Genomic DNA, 15,267 nt, shown 5'->3' with positions numbered 1-15,267 from the left:
AGAGTGCCGACGGCACCACTCACCTTCATGCCATCGCGAACGTGCTGAGGGTGCACAATGAAGTCGTAGTACTATTTGTCCACCTAAATAAGATAATTGTCTCCGGTAGGGCCCTTGCAGCGTGGCACTGGCCGTCCAATCACTAACCAAGGCTGACTCCTGTTTTCCGCCTGCGTCTTGCAAAAGCTCTCTCGATGACCCGCGTGTGGGAGGCAGCCACTTAAAGTCAGAAGATCTGGAGCCCTCCATTCCCACGCCTGCTCCCCAGCACACAAAGCCTCGGCGGGAAACGTGCTTTTCAAATCGGAGCGCTTGGGCACGCCTCCGGCCGTCCGCCCTGCGCCCGCCTCTGCGAACGCCGGGTTCGCGGGCGGGCTGTGCCGCAGGTGAGGGCGGCCCCGCCGGGGCGGGGCGAGGTTGTTCTGCGGACACCGCTCCGCTCAACCCCGCACCGCCCGCGCCGCAGGAAGCGCCGCCTGAGCTCCTTCCTCCTCTTTCTCCTCCTTCTCCTCCTTCTTCTCCTCCGCCCGCCTGCGGCGGCGCGGCGGCGGCGGCTCGGCGATGCAGCAGCACTTTTCCCTGGCTGACTGCGACGTGGTGGGCTTCGACCTGGACCACACGCTCTGCCGGTACCACCTCCCGCAGAGCGCACGGGTGAGTGCGGGCCGGCGGCACGGGCTGGCCAGGGGGAGCCGCGGGAGAGGGACCCCGCTGCACTCCCCGCCGCATGCCCAAGCGAAAGGGAAAGTGCTGGTTCCCAGGGGTCTGGGGCCGGGACCCCCGCGGCGGGGGCAGCGAGCCTTGGGCCGGCTGTCTCAAATATCCACGGAGAAACCTAGGACGATAAGAGAAACACAAGTGCATCTCTCGCCGGGCACTTCCTCAGCAGGCCTGTGCCCGAGCGAAGAGGACAGCCATATCTTCCTCCTTGAAAAAGGTGCTGCTTTCCCAGCTGTAGCGGCGCTGAGAATAAAGGTAGAGTCCCCCCACCCCCCACGCCAAATCCAGAGATGCTGCAGTGAGGAGTCCGCAGCACTTTGGACAGGCGATCTTTGCAAACTTTCTGGTGCTTATAATAAAACGCGGAACTTAGAGGAACTCAGCACCTCTGACTTAGCTCTGTTGTGCTTTTCGGAGAGGAACTGTTGTCATGTGCTTTGCCTTCCCGCCCTTGGCACTTTTTTTTTTAAACTCCCTGGTACTCTTTCATTGGCTCGTCCTTCTTTGTTGATGTCAGGACTCTGCCCCGGAGCTATCTTGTGTAATGTACGCTCGTGATAATTTGCCTCCATTCACCTACAGTACATTTTTATTTAGCATAGGACTCCTATGCTAATTGTAAGATATTTCAGAATTTGGTATAGAAACAAATGTTTATGAGCTGCCTCATTTATTAATAGGCATTGTGAAGAGTATCTTGTGTTGAAAAAGTACATTGCTTCCTTTAAGTCTGAGTGAAATTCCATGAAAAGGCATCTTCCTTACAAAAGACGGTTCAATAGAAGCAAGAAAATGTATAAGCCTATACATTTCTAGCTGGAAACTATACAATTCTAGGCTTACCTTCCATGTTCTTTCTGTTATGCCACACAACACCACATCACGTCTTACACAAGCGTGTTCTTGCTGATGAGAATGTTGTCTGATGAAGGCAAACATTAGACTATTGATAACTATAAGAGTTTTTAAAACCCCTAACCAACCAATGAACAAAATAGAGAAAAAAAAACAAAAATGTTTATTAGACTTGATTTGGTCTTCATTTTTTCACAGGACACAGAAGCAGACTGACACATGCCTTTTGCATACCCCCTTATTTCTTAGAATTAAAAAATACTTTTAAAGGCTGACAAGCACAGCTGAAGATGTAGTTAATTCTTACTCTTTCAGCATTGGTCTTCGTATTTGTCTTTCTCAGACATTACTCATTAATTCCAAGAGCAGCTTTTGTAATTAAAGAAAAAAGGCCAGGGAACAGCTTTAATGAAAGAACTATGACAAAAAGGGAGCAATAACTATTTTTGGATGGTCTTTAAGGACATGGCAGCGTCTCCTTAGATCTTCTTGTACGGCTTTACTAGCACAGTACATTAATAAATTGGTGACAGTCATACTAAGCCTTTACAGTGTTCTTTCTGAACTTAGAGATAACGACTGTTTGTTTAGTAGCTGCCTGTTTCTTTCAAAATGTATTCCTTCAAATACTTTTAAAATGTCCCCTAAGGTTAAATATTTATTAGTTTGGAAGCTGCTTGTTGAATCTCAGTAAACATGACATTTAAAATTGAAAAACAAGAAAGATTGAGGAGGGGGAAATAGTGACTAGTCTTTAAGAACTTACCATCTTGGTTTCCCAACAGTCTTGAAGCACAGGGACCACAAGGTAGAATGTTGCAAACTTAATTGTGCTGGACACGGTACACCAGAACTCTTGTGTGTTTTCCAGCCATGACAGAAATAACCTCAGGCACTATTTCCCAGTGGAGGCAGTAGGCCAGGGCCCCTGGTTTGATTTCACTTAGGAGGCGCTAATACTTGCATCTTGTCACTTTCCAAGGAAGCAGTATATTTGATCTCACTAAATCAATATAATTAATGCATGCATTTTTTCATTTGTAGCTAATATATGATAGTTTTGCCAAGTATCTGGTAACGGAGAAGGGTTATGACGAAGACTTGCTGATTCTAGCTCCAGACAGCTTAGACTTCTGGTGAGTACATTGAAGATAATAGAAACTTTTTTCATAACTTCCTTTATGCTATAACTTCTACAAAGCTTGGAAAACAGCTTCTCTTACTAGGCAGTTGTTGTTTGGAGTGTCAAACCCAATTGATAAATCCAAAATTACAGTTTCAAATACTTGTTCTTCATGAGATACTTCTAATGGGATATTCTGAAGAGAGAACTGAGCATGAACTTCGTCTGTGCTTCTAGCTTTCTGGACACAAACCTTTTAGTCTGACTTACTGTCTTATTTTATGTAGCTTCTTTGTCTTCTACCTTCTACTCAACTGGTAAATCCAGTAACCATCAGAATTTAGTAATTTTTATCTTGACAGATGTGGTTTCATTTGTTTAAGGCATAATAATCCCAACAGCCTTCTGAGAAACCAAGGAAAGGTGATGTGTGAGTAGGTAGCTCTTTGGTGGCATGTCAGGCACAAAGCTGTGATGCAAAAGACTGAAATGCAAGCTTCTGCTCTGAACTCAGTGGTCTCTGAGCAGGACCTTGAACTCAAATCTTTGATCTTCAAACTTTCATAGTTTATTATCTAGGCCATGGCGGTGGGGACTTTAAAGCCAGGTAATCACTAGATTTTTTTAGGAAAAACAGAGATTTTTTTAATTAAATAACGCATGTATTCTTGTGTAATGGTTTTTACAATATTTGACTGGACAGTTTCCAATGAGATTGATTTCAACATCCATGAGACAAGCAATTTCTCACATTTTGAGGCCTGATGCAAGACATCCTTTGTTAAGATCTAGGTGTGTTGGGCTTGGTCTCTTATTGAAGCAGGAGGCTCATTAATGTGGACCTAGAAGCCCACAGTGCTGGTAGCTGTGTGTCGATGCTACTTGCCCAGGTGTCATTCATGAAAGGTTGGGATCTGCTTGCTGCCTTCATGTCATATATTCTTTCTTTTGGATGCCTTATAACGGAGGATGAAGGCGTCATTACTTTTTCAGTCTTGTTTATTCATTTGCATTCTAACCATTGAACTCTGAACTAATTTTTCAAACAACCTAAGTAAATGTAGATTCAATTATTTGGGAGATACAAATTGATTAGGGAGAGTTAGAAACTCTTTCTGAGTGCCTCTCCTATGTGTCAACTCTTGCCCTTGTTAGTGCTGGCTAGCATGGCAATGCTTCTACTTCATATGTTCTTTGGTTATTCAGTTGCCTCATTTAAAGCAATGTTCTACCCCTCTTTCCCATAGTAACTGGTGTTATCAGTCTAGTAATAATAACTAGAGGAGTTGCCACCAAAAAAAAATTCCTTTAATAGAAGTGACTTAATTGTATATGTTTGAATCTTAATCCTCCAACCAATCTATATGAATAGTCACTGAACGGTGGAATTAGATTTGTTCAGTAGAATTTTGCTATGTAAGTAAAATCCAGTCCTCATTGTGATAATATGTATTTGCTTATATAGAGCATTGTTCAAACATGAAAGTATTTGAAAGGTTGTGACTTCCACGGTTTTGTGTAGCATAGTTACAGTAGCATAGTTACAGAAGCACCATAGCTTCTGTAACTGCACATCACTGATAGATAAGAGGGCATTCCTCTGAAACCATTAACTGTTAGTTTCTTCCTTAAAATCAAATTATTCTTAGTTGCAAAGGCTTGGTGTTGGACATTGAAGAAGGAAACTTCGTGAAACTTGCAGAAGATGGAACAGTTTTAAGGTAATATTTACAGTAAGGTCTATATTATTAAACATAAATTGTATGTTAGATTGTATTGTTAACAACGCCAAAATTTTATCCCTTTTCTAAATGCCATCTTCAATTTTATAAATATTTAAAATACTAATTTCAGTAGGCATTCATTTATTAGATGTAGAAGTTGAAATAATCTTTAGTAATGCAGTGCTCAGTTTCTCTTAATGTTACATATGCAGTCTTTTTGTAATGTTTCCCTGTTATCTCATTTTTAAAAAACATCAGAGACTCTTAGAGCCCATTGATCTTGCAAGTAAATTCACTGTTTTGGTGGCTAACAATGTACTCTTTGTCCAGTTCTACTAAAATCTGGAGTAAGGTTTTTCTTTGGATTGTGAGTAACCTGACTTGGAGGCAGTGCTAATGACTAATGCTAATGATGGGAACACTATTATCTTTGTACCATATACATTCAAAATTCTGCAGGCTTACAATGTATAATTTAAATAGCTTGAGATAAATTAAACACAGAAACTGACACATTCACTTTCAGAATTCTGTGGGTTTTCCTCTTTAAAGCTATATTTTGCTTTCAGTCATCATTTTGGTACATCCTTAGCTCCTCTTTCACTCCTTTTTTTTTGTTTGTTTTTAAACATAGTAGACTGATATTTTGAGTCAAAAATCTGAAAAATAAATATACCTAAAGGATATCAGTCCCAGCCCCATTTCTCCCTTATTTTGTTCTAGAATGAAAAACTGCGTAATTTAGTATGCAGGACAGACTCTACTTTTTATTTTTTCTGATAGCATGTGGGAGAAGGAGCTTGAAGATGCTAGGGAAAATCAGAATTCATTAAAAGAAGAAAGAAATACCTTTGAGTCATTTCTGTGTATCCCAAAATTCATTTAATAGCATGAATTTTGGAGTACTAAATACAGAATTCAAGATTAAAGTGTGTGCCTCATTAAAGGCAAGAGTGGTACAGGATTACTTTGCCTGGCATTGCCTACATTTGCTTCAAAATGGGGCCCAATTTGATGGTCAAACTCATTAATTTTTAATACCTAAAAAGGTTTGTCTGTACTTCTGTATTAAAGAGCTGCTTGCAGGGCTCAAACTAGCACTTTTCCATAGTTCTGCCCTGCATTCTGTGAATGTTACGGGGCTTCAGAATGATGTATAGGCTTTCTGCACTGTGCTTTATTGTGCAGTGTATATTGATAGCTCAAGTATAGCGAGTGTCCTCACACAATTGAAAACATTCGAGCAATACAGAGTGATTGTGTTAGCAGGTGAGGCACAGTAGCTGTGCCCCCAGCCAACCAAACCTTTGTGTAGTAAGGCTTTTATCAAAAACTGTAATGTATATGGTAAAAGCTTAGGTCCTGGGAAACTTCTGAGCTATAAAGAGAGTCAGTTTTGATCAACTTGCATGCACTGCAGTATTCTGTTGCAGTGTGTTACTTTGCAGAAGTAGTAATTTGGATGTTTTCAACCATTTTCTTTTTCTTTTTTCCCTTTTTTTTTTTTTTTTAATGAATAACTTAATGCATCTAATAGGGCAAGCCATGGTACAAAGAGCATGACATTCGAAGAGATCCTGGAAATATATGGAAGGAGGGAGTGGAAGCATTTTAATACAGTCAGTGGAATGGTTTCACGCACAGGTAGGTATACTTTAGCATGTCCTCTTCTTTGAAATTGCTCTGGGCCCTTCAGTGCATCATACTTAGTAGTTACCACAAAATTGTAAAAATACTTGAGCTGAGAATTACTGGAATATAAACGTAAAGGTAAATGTATTGGGAGAGACTTGATTTTTGTGTATTTTCAACTTCTAATTCTAGAGTTCACCTTAAATTTATTTCACCAATGATAAGACAAATGAGCTGACAGTATAGGCATTTGGTTACAGTCATGGGCGCATTGTCCCTTGTTGAAGTAGACTGACACTAGTAGTATCACAATTTAACCCCAGCCAGCAACTAAGTAGCATACAGCTGCTTGCTCGCTCCCTCCCCGCCCAGGCCAAGTGGGCAGGAGAATCAGAAAGAACAATGAACCTCGTGGGTTGAGATAAGAATAGTTTAATAATTGAAATAAAATGTTATTAGTATTATTAGCATATTAATTATTATAATTATTATTGTAATGATAAGGAGAGAGAGAGAGCAACAGAGCCCAGGGGGAAACAAGTGATGCACGATACAATAGCTCACCACCTGCTCATTGATATCCTGTCTTATTTAGGACACATTTGGCAAATATTAAATTTTTGTTAACTGTTGACATATTAACATCAGTGCTGTTACTGGAGGCATAGGTACAGGTGCAAAGAAAAGAGTGGGTCTGGAAACAAAATTTCTCCCCTTGCAGTTGAAGTTTATTGATTTTGAGATAGGAGTCACTTTGAGGGCACTGTGGCTATGATTGCATTCTTGCTCTCTGTTTCCTCTCTGTTTTACTTTGGTCTTGACTGTTGTGAGTAGCACACAGAAAATGCTCTGATAACTTGCCTTTTGTGTATGTAGAGGAGATACTTACCTTGAGATTTTGCTGATATGCTTATTCTAACTTGCAGGTAATCTTTTGCAATAGGGAGGAAGAGAAAGGTTTCTTTTGGTCATATGGGAAATGTGCCTTTCTTTTTCCTTGAAGCATGTGCTTGATCTCTCTTGTGACTGTTAATCCTCATTTTTCTGGCTTGTTCTTTAATATACCTGAGAGACAGCACAGATAAGATCATGAAAAAAAAATCACTGGTTAAGTCATTTCACTCCTAGGAGAGAGTTGTTGAACGTGACCTTAATCTGGGGAGATATTTGCGCTCTCCTCATATCATTCTGTTTTGGGTACTCATGTAATAATGTGAGCATGGCTCTCCTTGGGCTAAGGTGCTGTCTGCAGCATCTGTGCTCAAAGGACATCACTATATGTAAGACCTGTCCAATTGTCTCTTAAACAACTTCTCAAATGCTTTGTCTGTGTTTCCACTGCTAGGGAAACAGATATTTTAGAAGAGTTGAGTGATACTGTCCTGACTCTTAAAACTCAAGGTTCTCCCCTTTTCTTTCACCTTAACTTTTAGAACCTTAAAATGTATTTTTAAAATCTCAGTGCCTTGATATAGGTAAACAACTTTTAGTTGCCAATTTTGAGAACCAGAAGTGGTAATAAAGACTAAAAAAGATTGGGAAACAGATAATGCTCATTACCAGTAAAATCAAAATAAGAGCTTATGTTATTTTAAATGTAGTTGTTATTTGTGATTAAAGCATATGATTTTTAAAAAGTATATTTTTAAATTATTTTTTCCAGCCAAGTATTATTTGTATGATAATTATTTTGACCTGCCAGGAGCTCTCTTGTGTGCAAGGGTTGTGGACAGCTTAGATCAGGTAAGAACTGGATTGTTTAAAAATCAAGTAGTGCATTATCTATTTCTTCTACCACCAACCTTCTTGCATGCATTATTAAATGCATACAAATAATATATTGAATGACATCAAGGTCTTTAGCTTTTTTCTCATATGAAAGTTTTCTTGTTGCACTTAGTGTATTAAAGTTGTCTCTGAAGATAATTGTGAGCTATATGGCATGTTCAAAATAAAAGTACTTCCACCAGAGGGCACAAATAACTAGGATACTAGTTATATGCAGAATATAGTTCTTAAAGTCTCCTTTAATTATACTTGATGGTACTCTAATTAAATATGATGTAAGTCTTCTGAATGACATGATTTGCTAATTTGCAAGTCGTTAATAGGTTGAAAACTTCCATCATTTTTAAGTTTGTTTTTGTCCTAAATATATTGGTCTGTGTACGCAGATGTAATTACACCTCTTGGATAGTTTCTTTTTATTTTTTTCTCTGCTAAACAATAAGTTAAATTCTCAATGTGGAAAATACAATTACTTTAACCTCTTTCAATGCTTTTTGGATAGAATGTCCTAAATTCTACCTTAGAAGTTTGATGATAATTGTTTTTTTGTGTAAAAGAATGTTTGAATCTTTAACTTGCAGCTGGAGGTAGGAGAGGGTTCTTCTCATACAGTAACTATATTGGTGTCAAAGAGTACTGATGTAATCTTCTGGCTAAAGGTACCAACGTGCTGCAGCTCTGAAAATTTCCAATACTAAACTTTGTGTGCAGAATGAAAGTCAGAGCCATGAGATGAGTAGCTGGGGTCCCTTTGGATATTAACTGATTTGATGCTTTAGCCTGTACTCCAAAATAGCTTGCTGAGTAGATTGCTGCCTGCGTGCTGCATGAAGAATTAGCTAAAACTACCTTACCAGAGAAGCATGGAGGACAGATGCTCCATAAGACTCTTTTCTCCCTGATTAATCTCCTTCCTCTAAGCTGTTCACAGCTTAGAACCCTCTCCCAGTTGTAACACCTATATTGAATTTATTTTATATTTAATTTAAACTCAGCACAAATCACCTGCTTACTGAGAGAGAAAGTAGGTCTTTGTGTGTGTGTTCACATCCAGTTACTAGTTCACAAGCTGGAGCACTGACCCAGGGCCAGTGCCATCTTCAGCCAGAGAGAATTAAACCCATGCCGTTTCTCCAGAAAGCTACCAGAAGTGGGTCATGCACTCTCTTTATCAGCTAGAAGTTCTTGTGTATTTTACTGGATGTTGGCCCAGTTTCAATAGGAGGGCTACAGTAATTTCCTTGAAGGTTAGCATCAGCCGGATGAGAAAAATACAAGGCAGGAGGTGGTCAGCCTCTGCAGCCCAGTACTCATGCCTGCAAAATGCGGCATCCTAAGGGTTCGAAACCATCATATTTTTCTCTTCCACATTTCTAAAAGAAAGTAGAGTCTTCTGTTTCCTGTTCTCTGACACTGTTTAGTAAGTGCTATTTCCTTACCTTTTCCAGACAATGCTCTAGGGTCAGGCAAGCTTTCTACTGGAAGCAGATGAGAGAAGTACTAAGTTTGGATTCAGAATAGGTTTCGACATGAGTTGGATGCTGGACTGCCCTGCACTGTTTAAAATATACCTGCTTTTGCTATGTCCAGAGCCAGAACTCTTATGTATTTCCAGACAAAGCAGGGGAGCTTCTTGGTGTTTTTGATCTTCACACTGAAAAGCTATACAAAATATTGCTTTGTCTTGATAGTTCAACCAGTGAAATCACATTTGGTAATCACACCAAAATCATGGTGGACTACACGGGCATGCATGTTTTCACTCTGCTTTTTGGGAATCAGTCAGTTTTCCTTTATGTCTTGTATGCAACGACTGAAGATTTGCAAGGAATTAGTTTGACGGTTATTTTAGTCTTCTCTGAGTTCAAATGTTTTGAAGGAAGTGACCCTAACCCTAACCCAGGAAGTAACCCTAACCCTAACCCACTTTTAAACTACTGTCCATCTGTCCTCAAAACAGCACTCTGAGGAACCGATTCTTTTAAGAGAAGCAAGCAAAAAGACAAAACCCCAAACTAAGGAGTTAATCAGCCACGTAGAGTATGAGGGGAGTAGACAGTTGAATCTGTCTGTCTTAAGGTTAGTGATAGGCTAGTTCCATTGCCACTAGACAGATGATCCCCAGTATCTCCTGTACACAACCTTGAATAATAAACCTTGGTTAGCAGCTAACCGAAGTCTGACATATGAAACCTTTTCTCTTTATTAGTTCTTTAATGTATTTCTGTGGCAGTTTTCTATAGGAATGGATTAAAAAAAGTCTCAAAGCCACAGCACTGTATCTTTCCTGCTCTTGACCTATAGAGCTGGTGGATGATAAGCAGACTGCCATAGTGCTTGTTAGCTGTGCATGAAAGACCTTGTTTGTGTGACTTGCTGGTTGTAAAATTAAGGACAGACTGTTTCTCTGGAAGCCTCCATGGCAGATTAGGCCTGAAATGGAAGTTTGCTTCAGTGTATATAAACTACATGTTTTTGTTTGTTGATGTTAAGGGTTTATTTGTTGGTTTGTTGTTGTTTGGGTTTTTTTAGTTTCTGAATGTTTCTTTCTCTAGAAAATGCTTTATTCTTGCAAAATGGGTCATTATTCAGGCATCAGTGAGGTCAATACAGAGAGGGCAGTGGTGCCCTGAAGTCTGGTAACAGTTGCTTTGAAATTTATACTAATGTAGGTGTGGAAATCCTCTAATGGCACTGCAGAGTAACTTTCCATGACGTATAAACTCAAAGAGGATACCACTGCTGCTGGGCTACTGTGTAACTCTGAGCACCTCTTACAGGCTCCGTAGCTAATCCTCTGTAACACTGGATGGCTGTGTAATTGCATCTTTTTAATTCATCTCTCTTAAAATTTGTGGAGTTTGATAGTGCTGTGGGGCTCAGCTGGTTGAAAAGCTTTTCCTCTCCCTTGTGAGGTGCTGAAGGGGCAGCTGGCTCTCTGCTCTGCTTGGGAAGCTTTCTAGGAACAGCGAGAGGCTGTTCATAAGCACAGATCACCTTCCCATGTCCTTCTGCCAGAGCTGGGGTTTGGCAGTCTTCAGAGTACAATGCAATGAAGTGCTGCTCAGCTGGGCTTCTGGATGAGTATTTCTATGGTGTTTGGGCTGGGGTTGTTGGCAGAAGGGCATTACCTCTAAATTACAGCAAAGGGATTTGCCAGTTCTCAGGGTGGAAGGTGATTCGAGTGCCAGGCTGTAGACGAAGTCAGCCGGCTAATTAAGTTCAGTATAGGCACTTCTTTTTCCCAAATGTCAGTGGGATTGCTCATTTTGTAAGCTCCTGTTCTATCTAATGCCCCCCTTTGCTGTAGTGTTTTAGAGTTCCTTACAACTACAAATTGTTTCTCCTTTTCCCTTCCTCTCCCCACTATAACTCTTAATAGGGAGATAACTTGTCTGCAGTTACCCAAAGTTAAGCTGGGTACTACCAGTACAGTCCTGATGTCCTACTGTCTTAAGACTATTTTACTCCATGTGATTTTGTTTATTCATTGGCATTCCTGTCACTGTTTCAGTATGAATACTTGTAATAGCTGATACTTGATATAATGACTAGGTTGCTTTTGACACTTACAGCATGATGGTCAGAAAAAATATGACTTCTGGAAGGACATGGTGGCAGCTATCCAACACAATTATAAAATATCAGCTTTTAAAGGTAAGTGGGTTCGCTGAAGACTCACTGTAATAGCTGAAAATATCACATGCACTTGCCAGAGCAAATACATTTGCAAGTAAGCTATGGGCTACTCAACACAGCATTTACTTTTCAAGTTTACAAATAGTTGTATAGTAGGCACATGTTTTCCTGGAATAGAACATCTTTATCATTACTATTTCTATTTCATTTAGCTGAAAGTGTTTTGCCATCTTTAATAACATTTGTGATGTGCTATTTCACTCAATTTAGAGGAAAAATGGTTTTTTATCATGATTAGTATGGTGATGTGGACATCCTTGAACTGTATTTTGAATCTGTTCCTTTATGGTCTTTTAATCATATCTAAAATCAGAAATACAATTAGAAATGCATTGGGAAAATTAGAAAAATTCAAGTACTAACTAGAACTTTATGATTTTTCTGTAGCACTCTAGTTTTGACTAGAATTCCTCACATACTATTCACACAATAGTGAGATTTTTATTTTGCTATAAATTTCCTAACAGTTGCAGAGAACGTTTTTTTTTGTAATAACCTTCCTTCATCTAAGGCCAACCTTATAATACTGTAATATAAATTAGAATTGGAAAACATCTTGGATACCCATCAGCTAGAAATTATTTTCCTTCTTTCACAGACATAACTTCAGAGTTTCTGTTAGGCATATGAAATACTAAGTCAATAATAAAGGCTAACCATTGAGTGTACACGCAGTTAATTAAAATTATATTTAACAATTTTTTTTTGTAAAACAATTATATGCAGCTCAATTCTGAATTCTGAACTAGTATTAGAATTACCTTGGTTGATGCAACATTCATTAGGCATGAATGTAATTTTAGTTCCTAAAACTTACTTTTTGCTCACCTGAGATGTCCTGCTTGCTGTATTCCTTTCAAATGTAATTGACAAAATTGTTTCAGAGAGATTTCAAACAAATATAGAAGTTGATGTCAGGATGCATATTGTAAAAGACAGCAAGATATTCTTAAAGTGTTTTGATAGTTGTTACTGTGTTTCCATTGAAGCACAGACTGGGATCGGTGGTTACGAATTTGCCTAGGATCTCATTCATACAGGAAATAAATGTGTCCTTTGTTTTCTGCTGATATGAAACTAACTGTAAACAGCTCTAATTATTTTTTTAGCATTTTTGTTAATTCTTTTTTCAAATCATGACAACTCTTTGTTTTAAACAGTGTGGATCGTGTACCATTTGGCAAAAAGAATAATTTTTAAAAGTGTTCTTTGGAAACTAACAAGATTCAAAAAAAGTTAAAGTTTAATTTTGAAATCATACAAATAACAGCTCAGTTTTATTTATATGAAAGTGTCTGACTGTGCATACACGTGAGTGTTTATGCTTATATCTACCTATAAGGTACCTATTTGTATATGTAAGCCTGGAATCTACAAACAGATGTGTGATATGACTGAATCCTTTCTAGCTCCTGTCAGAGGCACATGCATGAGTGTGTTAAAAATATGGGAAAGTATAGTGACTGATGGGCACAAGTTTTATTGGATAAAGCTCTATAAAGAAGTGAAACTATGCAGATTATATACACTATTCAAATATTGTAATATAAGAAAGTGATACACTCTGTCATGCATCGCTTTGAAAGGCTTTACAGTGGTTTTATTTTCCTTTTAATAGCATGGACCAGTAGATAAAGCACTGAACAAGGAGTCAGAAGAACCAGAGATAATTTCTTCCTGTATCACTTAGCACTGATATTCCCATGGAGCATCTTTTTTTGCTTCAGGCCTCTCTGTGAAATGAGAATAACCATACTGATCTTCTATCACAAGCTTCTGCAAAAGAGATTTTATTTTTCTCAATCGCATACCTAACATAACTTCTTGAGGAAATGCCTAAACCTAGCTCCAAGATCTACATACCAGGAAGCCCCACTGTCTTTTATAGTCCAGAGCCTGGCCTGAAAATCATAGGCTTTTGCCTTAACTCCATGTTTTGTAGAGGGTTTAACCCCTGGGAGAAAAGCAGTGCTCATTAACACTTAGTCAAGGTAAAATTTCAAAAGCAAACTTATTAAGTGGTCAGTTGAGGAGACGCAAAGTTCCCAGCTTGAAATGCCGTCTCAGTGGTGCCATTGTCAGTGACAGAGCAGAACGACTGACCATTTTATTTTTTGAAATCCACTAAGTGTTTGCAATTCACTTTGATTTGTTGTCAGTATGCCCTTGTTTCTCTATGTCCCTTCTCTTTTTCATATGATTTTTTTGATCATAATCAGGTGTTTGATAGATTTTGCTTTTCATTGTCTTAGCTATGGTAATTGCCTTAGATAATTGCCCTATGATATTTTTTTTGGATGGCTCTTTCAGATAGGCATGATTGTGCTGACTCAGCTTGATGAAGTGTATTAACCCACTCTTCTACTTGTAAAGAAGTGAAGAGCTGAGGCTTGCAAAAGGAAACTAAGAGGGTTTCAAAATAATCTTGTGTTATTCAGACATTCCTTTTTGAAAAATAACTCAAAAGAAAAAAAAAGAAAATCTATGGAACAATACTGTCAGAAAAGTGTGATGTCAGATAGCAATGAACACAGATATTCATATTTGCAGTGTGGTCATTTCTTACCTAATAATACCTGCAAGAATGCCCTCTGCAATTGATATCCCAGTTGACTTGAGAACCTGTTTCATAAATCTTTAATTTATTACTGGAATGTTTTGCAACTGTAAGGTGATTACTGTTACCTTGTATGTGTTTTATTTAGAGCATGTTCCATAGACATTAGTAAAGAGCAATTTTAAAGGAAATGTCTTGAGGCAATGTGTTTTGTACTAGTAAGATATGTGGACTGAGGTCCTCAACATGTTATGGAGACAAAGTTTGTTCTTCAGAGGACTGATGAGAGCTTGAAGTACTGTAGAATTATTTCCTCGTGAAAAATTTCAGATTTGATGATTTTTTTTGACAGAAAAATCAATAGCTTTTTTAGGCAAATGTCGCCTCATACAACTTCTTAAAGCAGATTCTTTTAAATTTCTTATCTTAAAGGCTACTTTTTCTCTCCTGCATAGTTGTCTTTCCCTATAATTTTCCTGACACTTCTGAAAACTGTAGCGTCTGTGGTTATATAGTTAAAATTATGTATTTGTAATATTTTCAATCAGTTCTTAAGATTTATTTCATTTGGGAAGTAAAAAGATCTTGACTGATATAGCAGCAGACTTCATAAATTGTGCATAAGAAGGCTTGATGGGATACACATATTTTTGATCACAAATTTATGGTCTTGGCAGAAGGTAATGAATCTAGATGTCTGTGATATGTGTGTTTTATCTTTTATATACAACTTCAAATATGAAAAACAAAAAACAAAGGTGCCTTTCTGGCCAGAATGAAAGAATCCTCAAAAAATTCTGCAAAACATTAGTAATTCCTAATGTTGGTATAGCAGTGATTATTTGTCTTAATTGTGAAAACTGTAGCAAAGAAGCAAGTAAACTTATTGCATTTCTTTGCTGTGCTTTCCAGCTAAATACAGAAGGGATTGTTTGGTTGCTTCATGTTTTCGACAACTTAAGGCTTCAGGAATTTCAGTACTACTTTGGAAGTGATTTTTGTACTATTACAGGCTCTTATGTCTTCGTTTTAATCTCATGTTGGATTTTCTTTCCTCCACTGCCCATGATCCAGAAGAGATGAGGTTTCTGGAAGGGCTTTATCTTTAGGTAGATTGCTGATCTTCATGTGGAGAAAATATTAAACTCAAACTGAAAAGTCTTCACAGA

The 15,267-nt window shown here is 38.5% G+C and overlaps 1 protein-coding gene across 2 annotated transcripts in view; it reads left to right on the top strand.

The window, feature by feature from the left end:
* Positions 1-382: 382 nt before the first annotated feature.
* The window catches only part of NT5DC1 (5'-nucleotidase domain containing 1), a 128,883-nt gene continuing 113,998 nt past the window's right edge, over positions 383-15,267 (top strand). Inside the window, exons 1-6 of one of the 2 annotated variants that reach the window (XM_064649717.1) lie at positions 385-654; positions 2,620-2,711; positions 4,348-4,419; positions 5,960-6,066; positions 7,718-7,797; positions 11,418-11,499. In XM_064649717.1, coding sequence (XP_064505787.1) covers positions 562-654; positions 2,620-2,711; positions 4,348-4,419; positions 5,960-6,066; positions 7,718-7,797; positions 11,418-11,499 — 526 coding nt within the window. In that variant the 5' untranslated portion in view covers positions 385-561. Of the gene's footprint in view, positions 655-2,619; positions 2,712-4,347; positions 4,420-5,959; positions 6,067-7,717; positions 7,798-11,417; positions 11,500-15,267 lie in introns of both variants that reach the window. The other variant, XM_064649718.1, reaches the window with a different exon arrangement.

The sequence above is a fragment of the Pseudopipra pipra genome, chromosome 3 (assembly GCF_036250125.1).
Source record: "Pseudopipra pipra isolate bDixPip1 chromosome 3, bDixPip1.hap1, whole genome shotgun sequence".
NCBI classification, from domain to species: domain Eukaryota; kingdom Metazoa; phylum Chordata; class Aves; order Passeriformes; family Pipridae; genus Pseudopipra; species Pseudopipra pipra.
The sequence above is the reverse complement of the archived record's forward strand: the minus strand, read 5'-3'. Positions and strand labels throughout refer to the sequence as shown.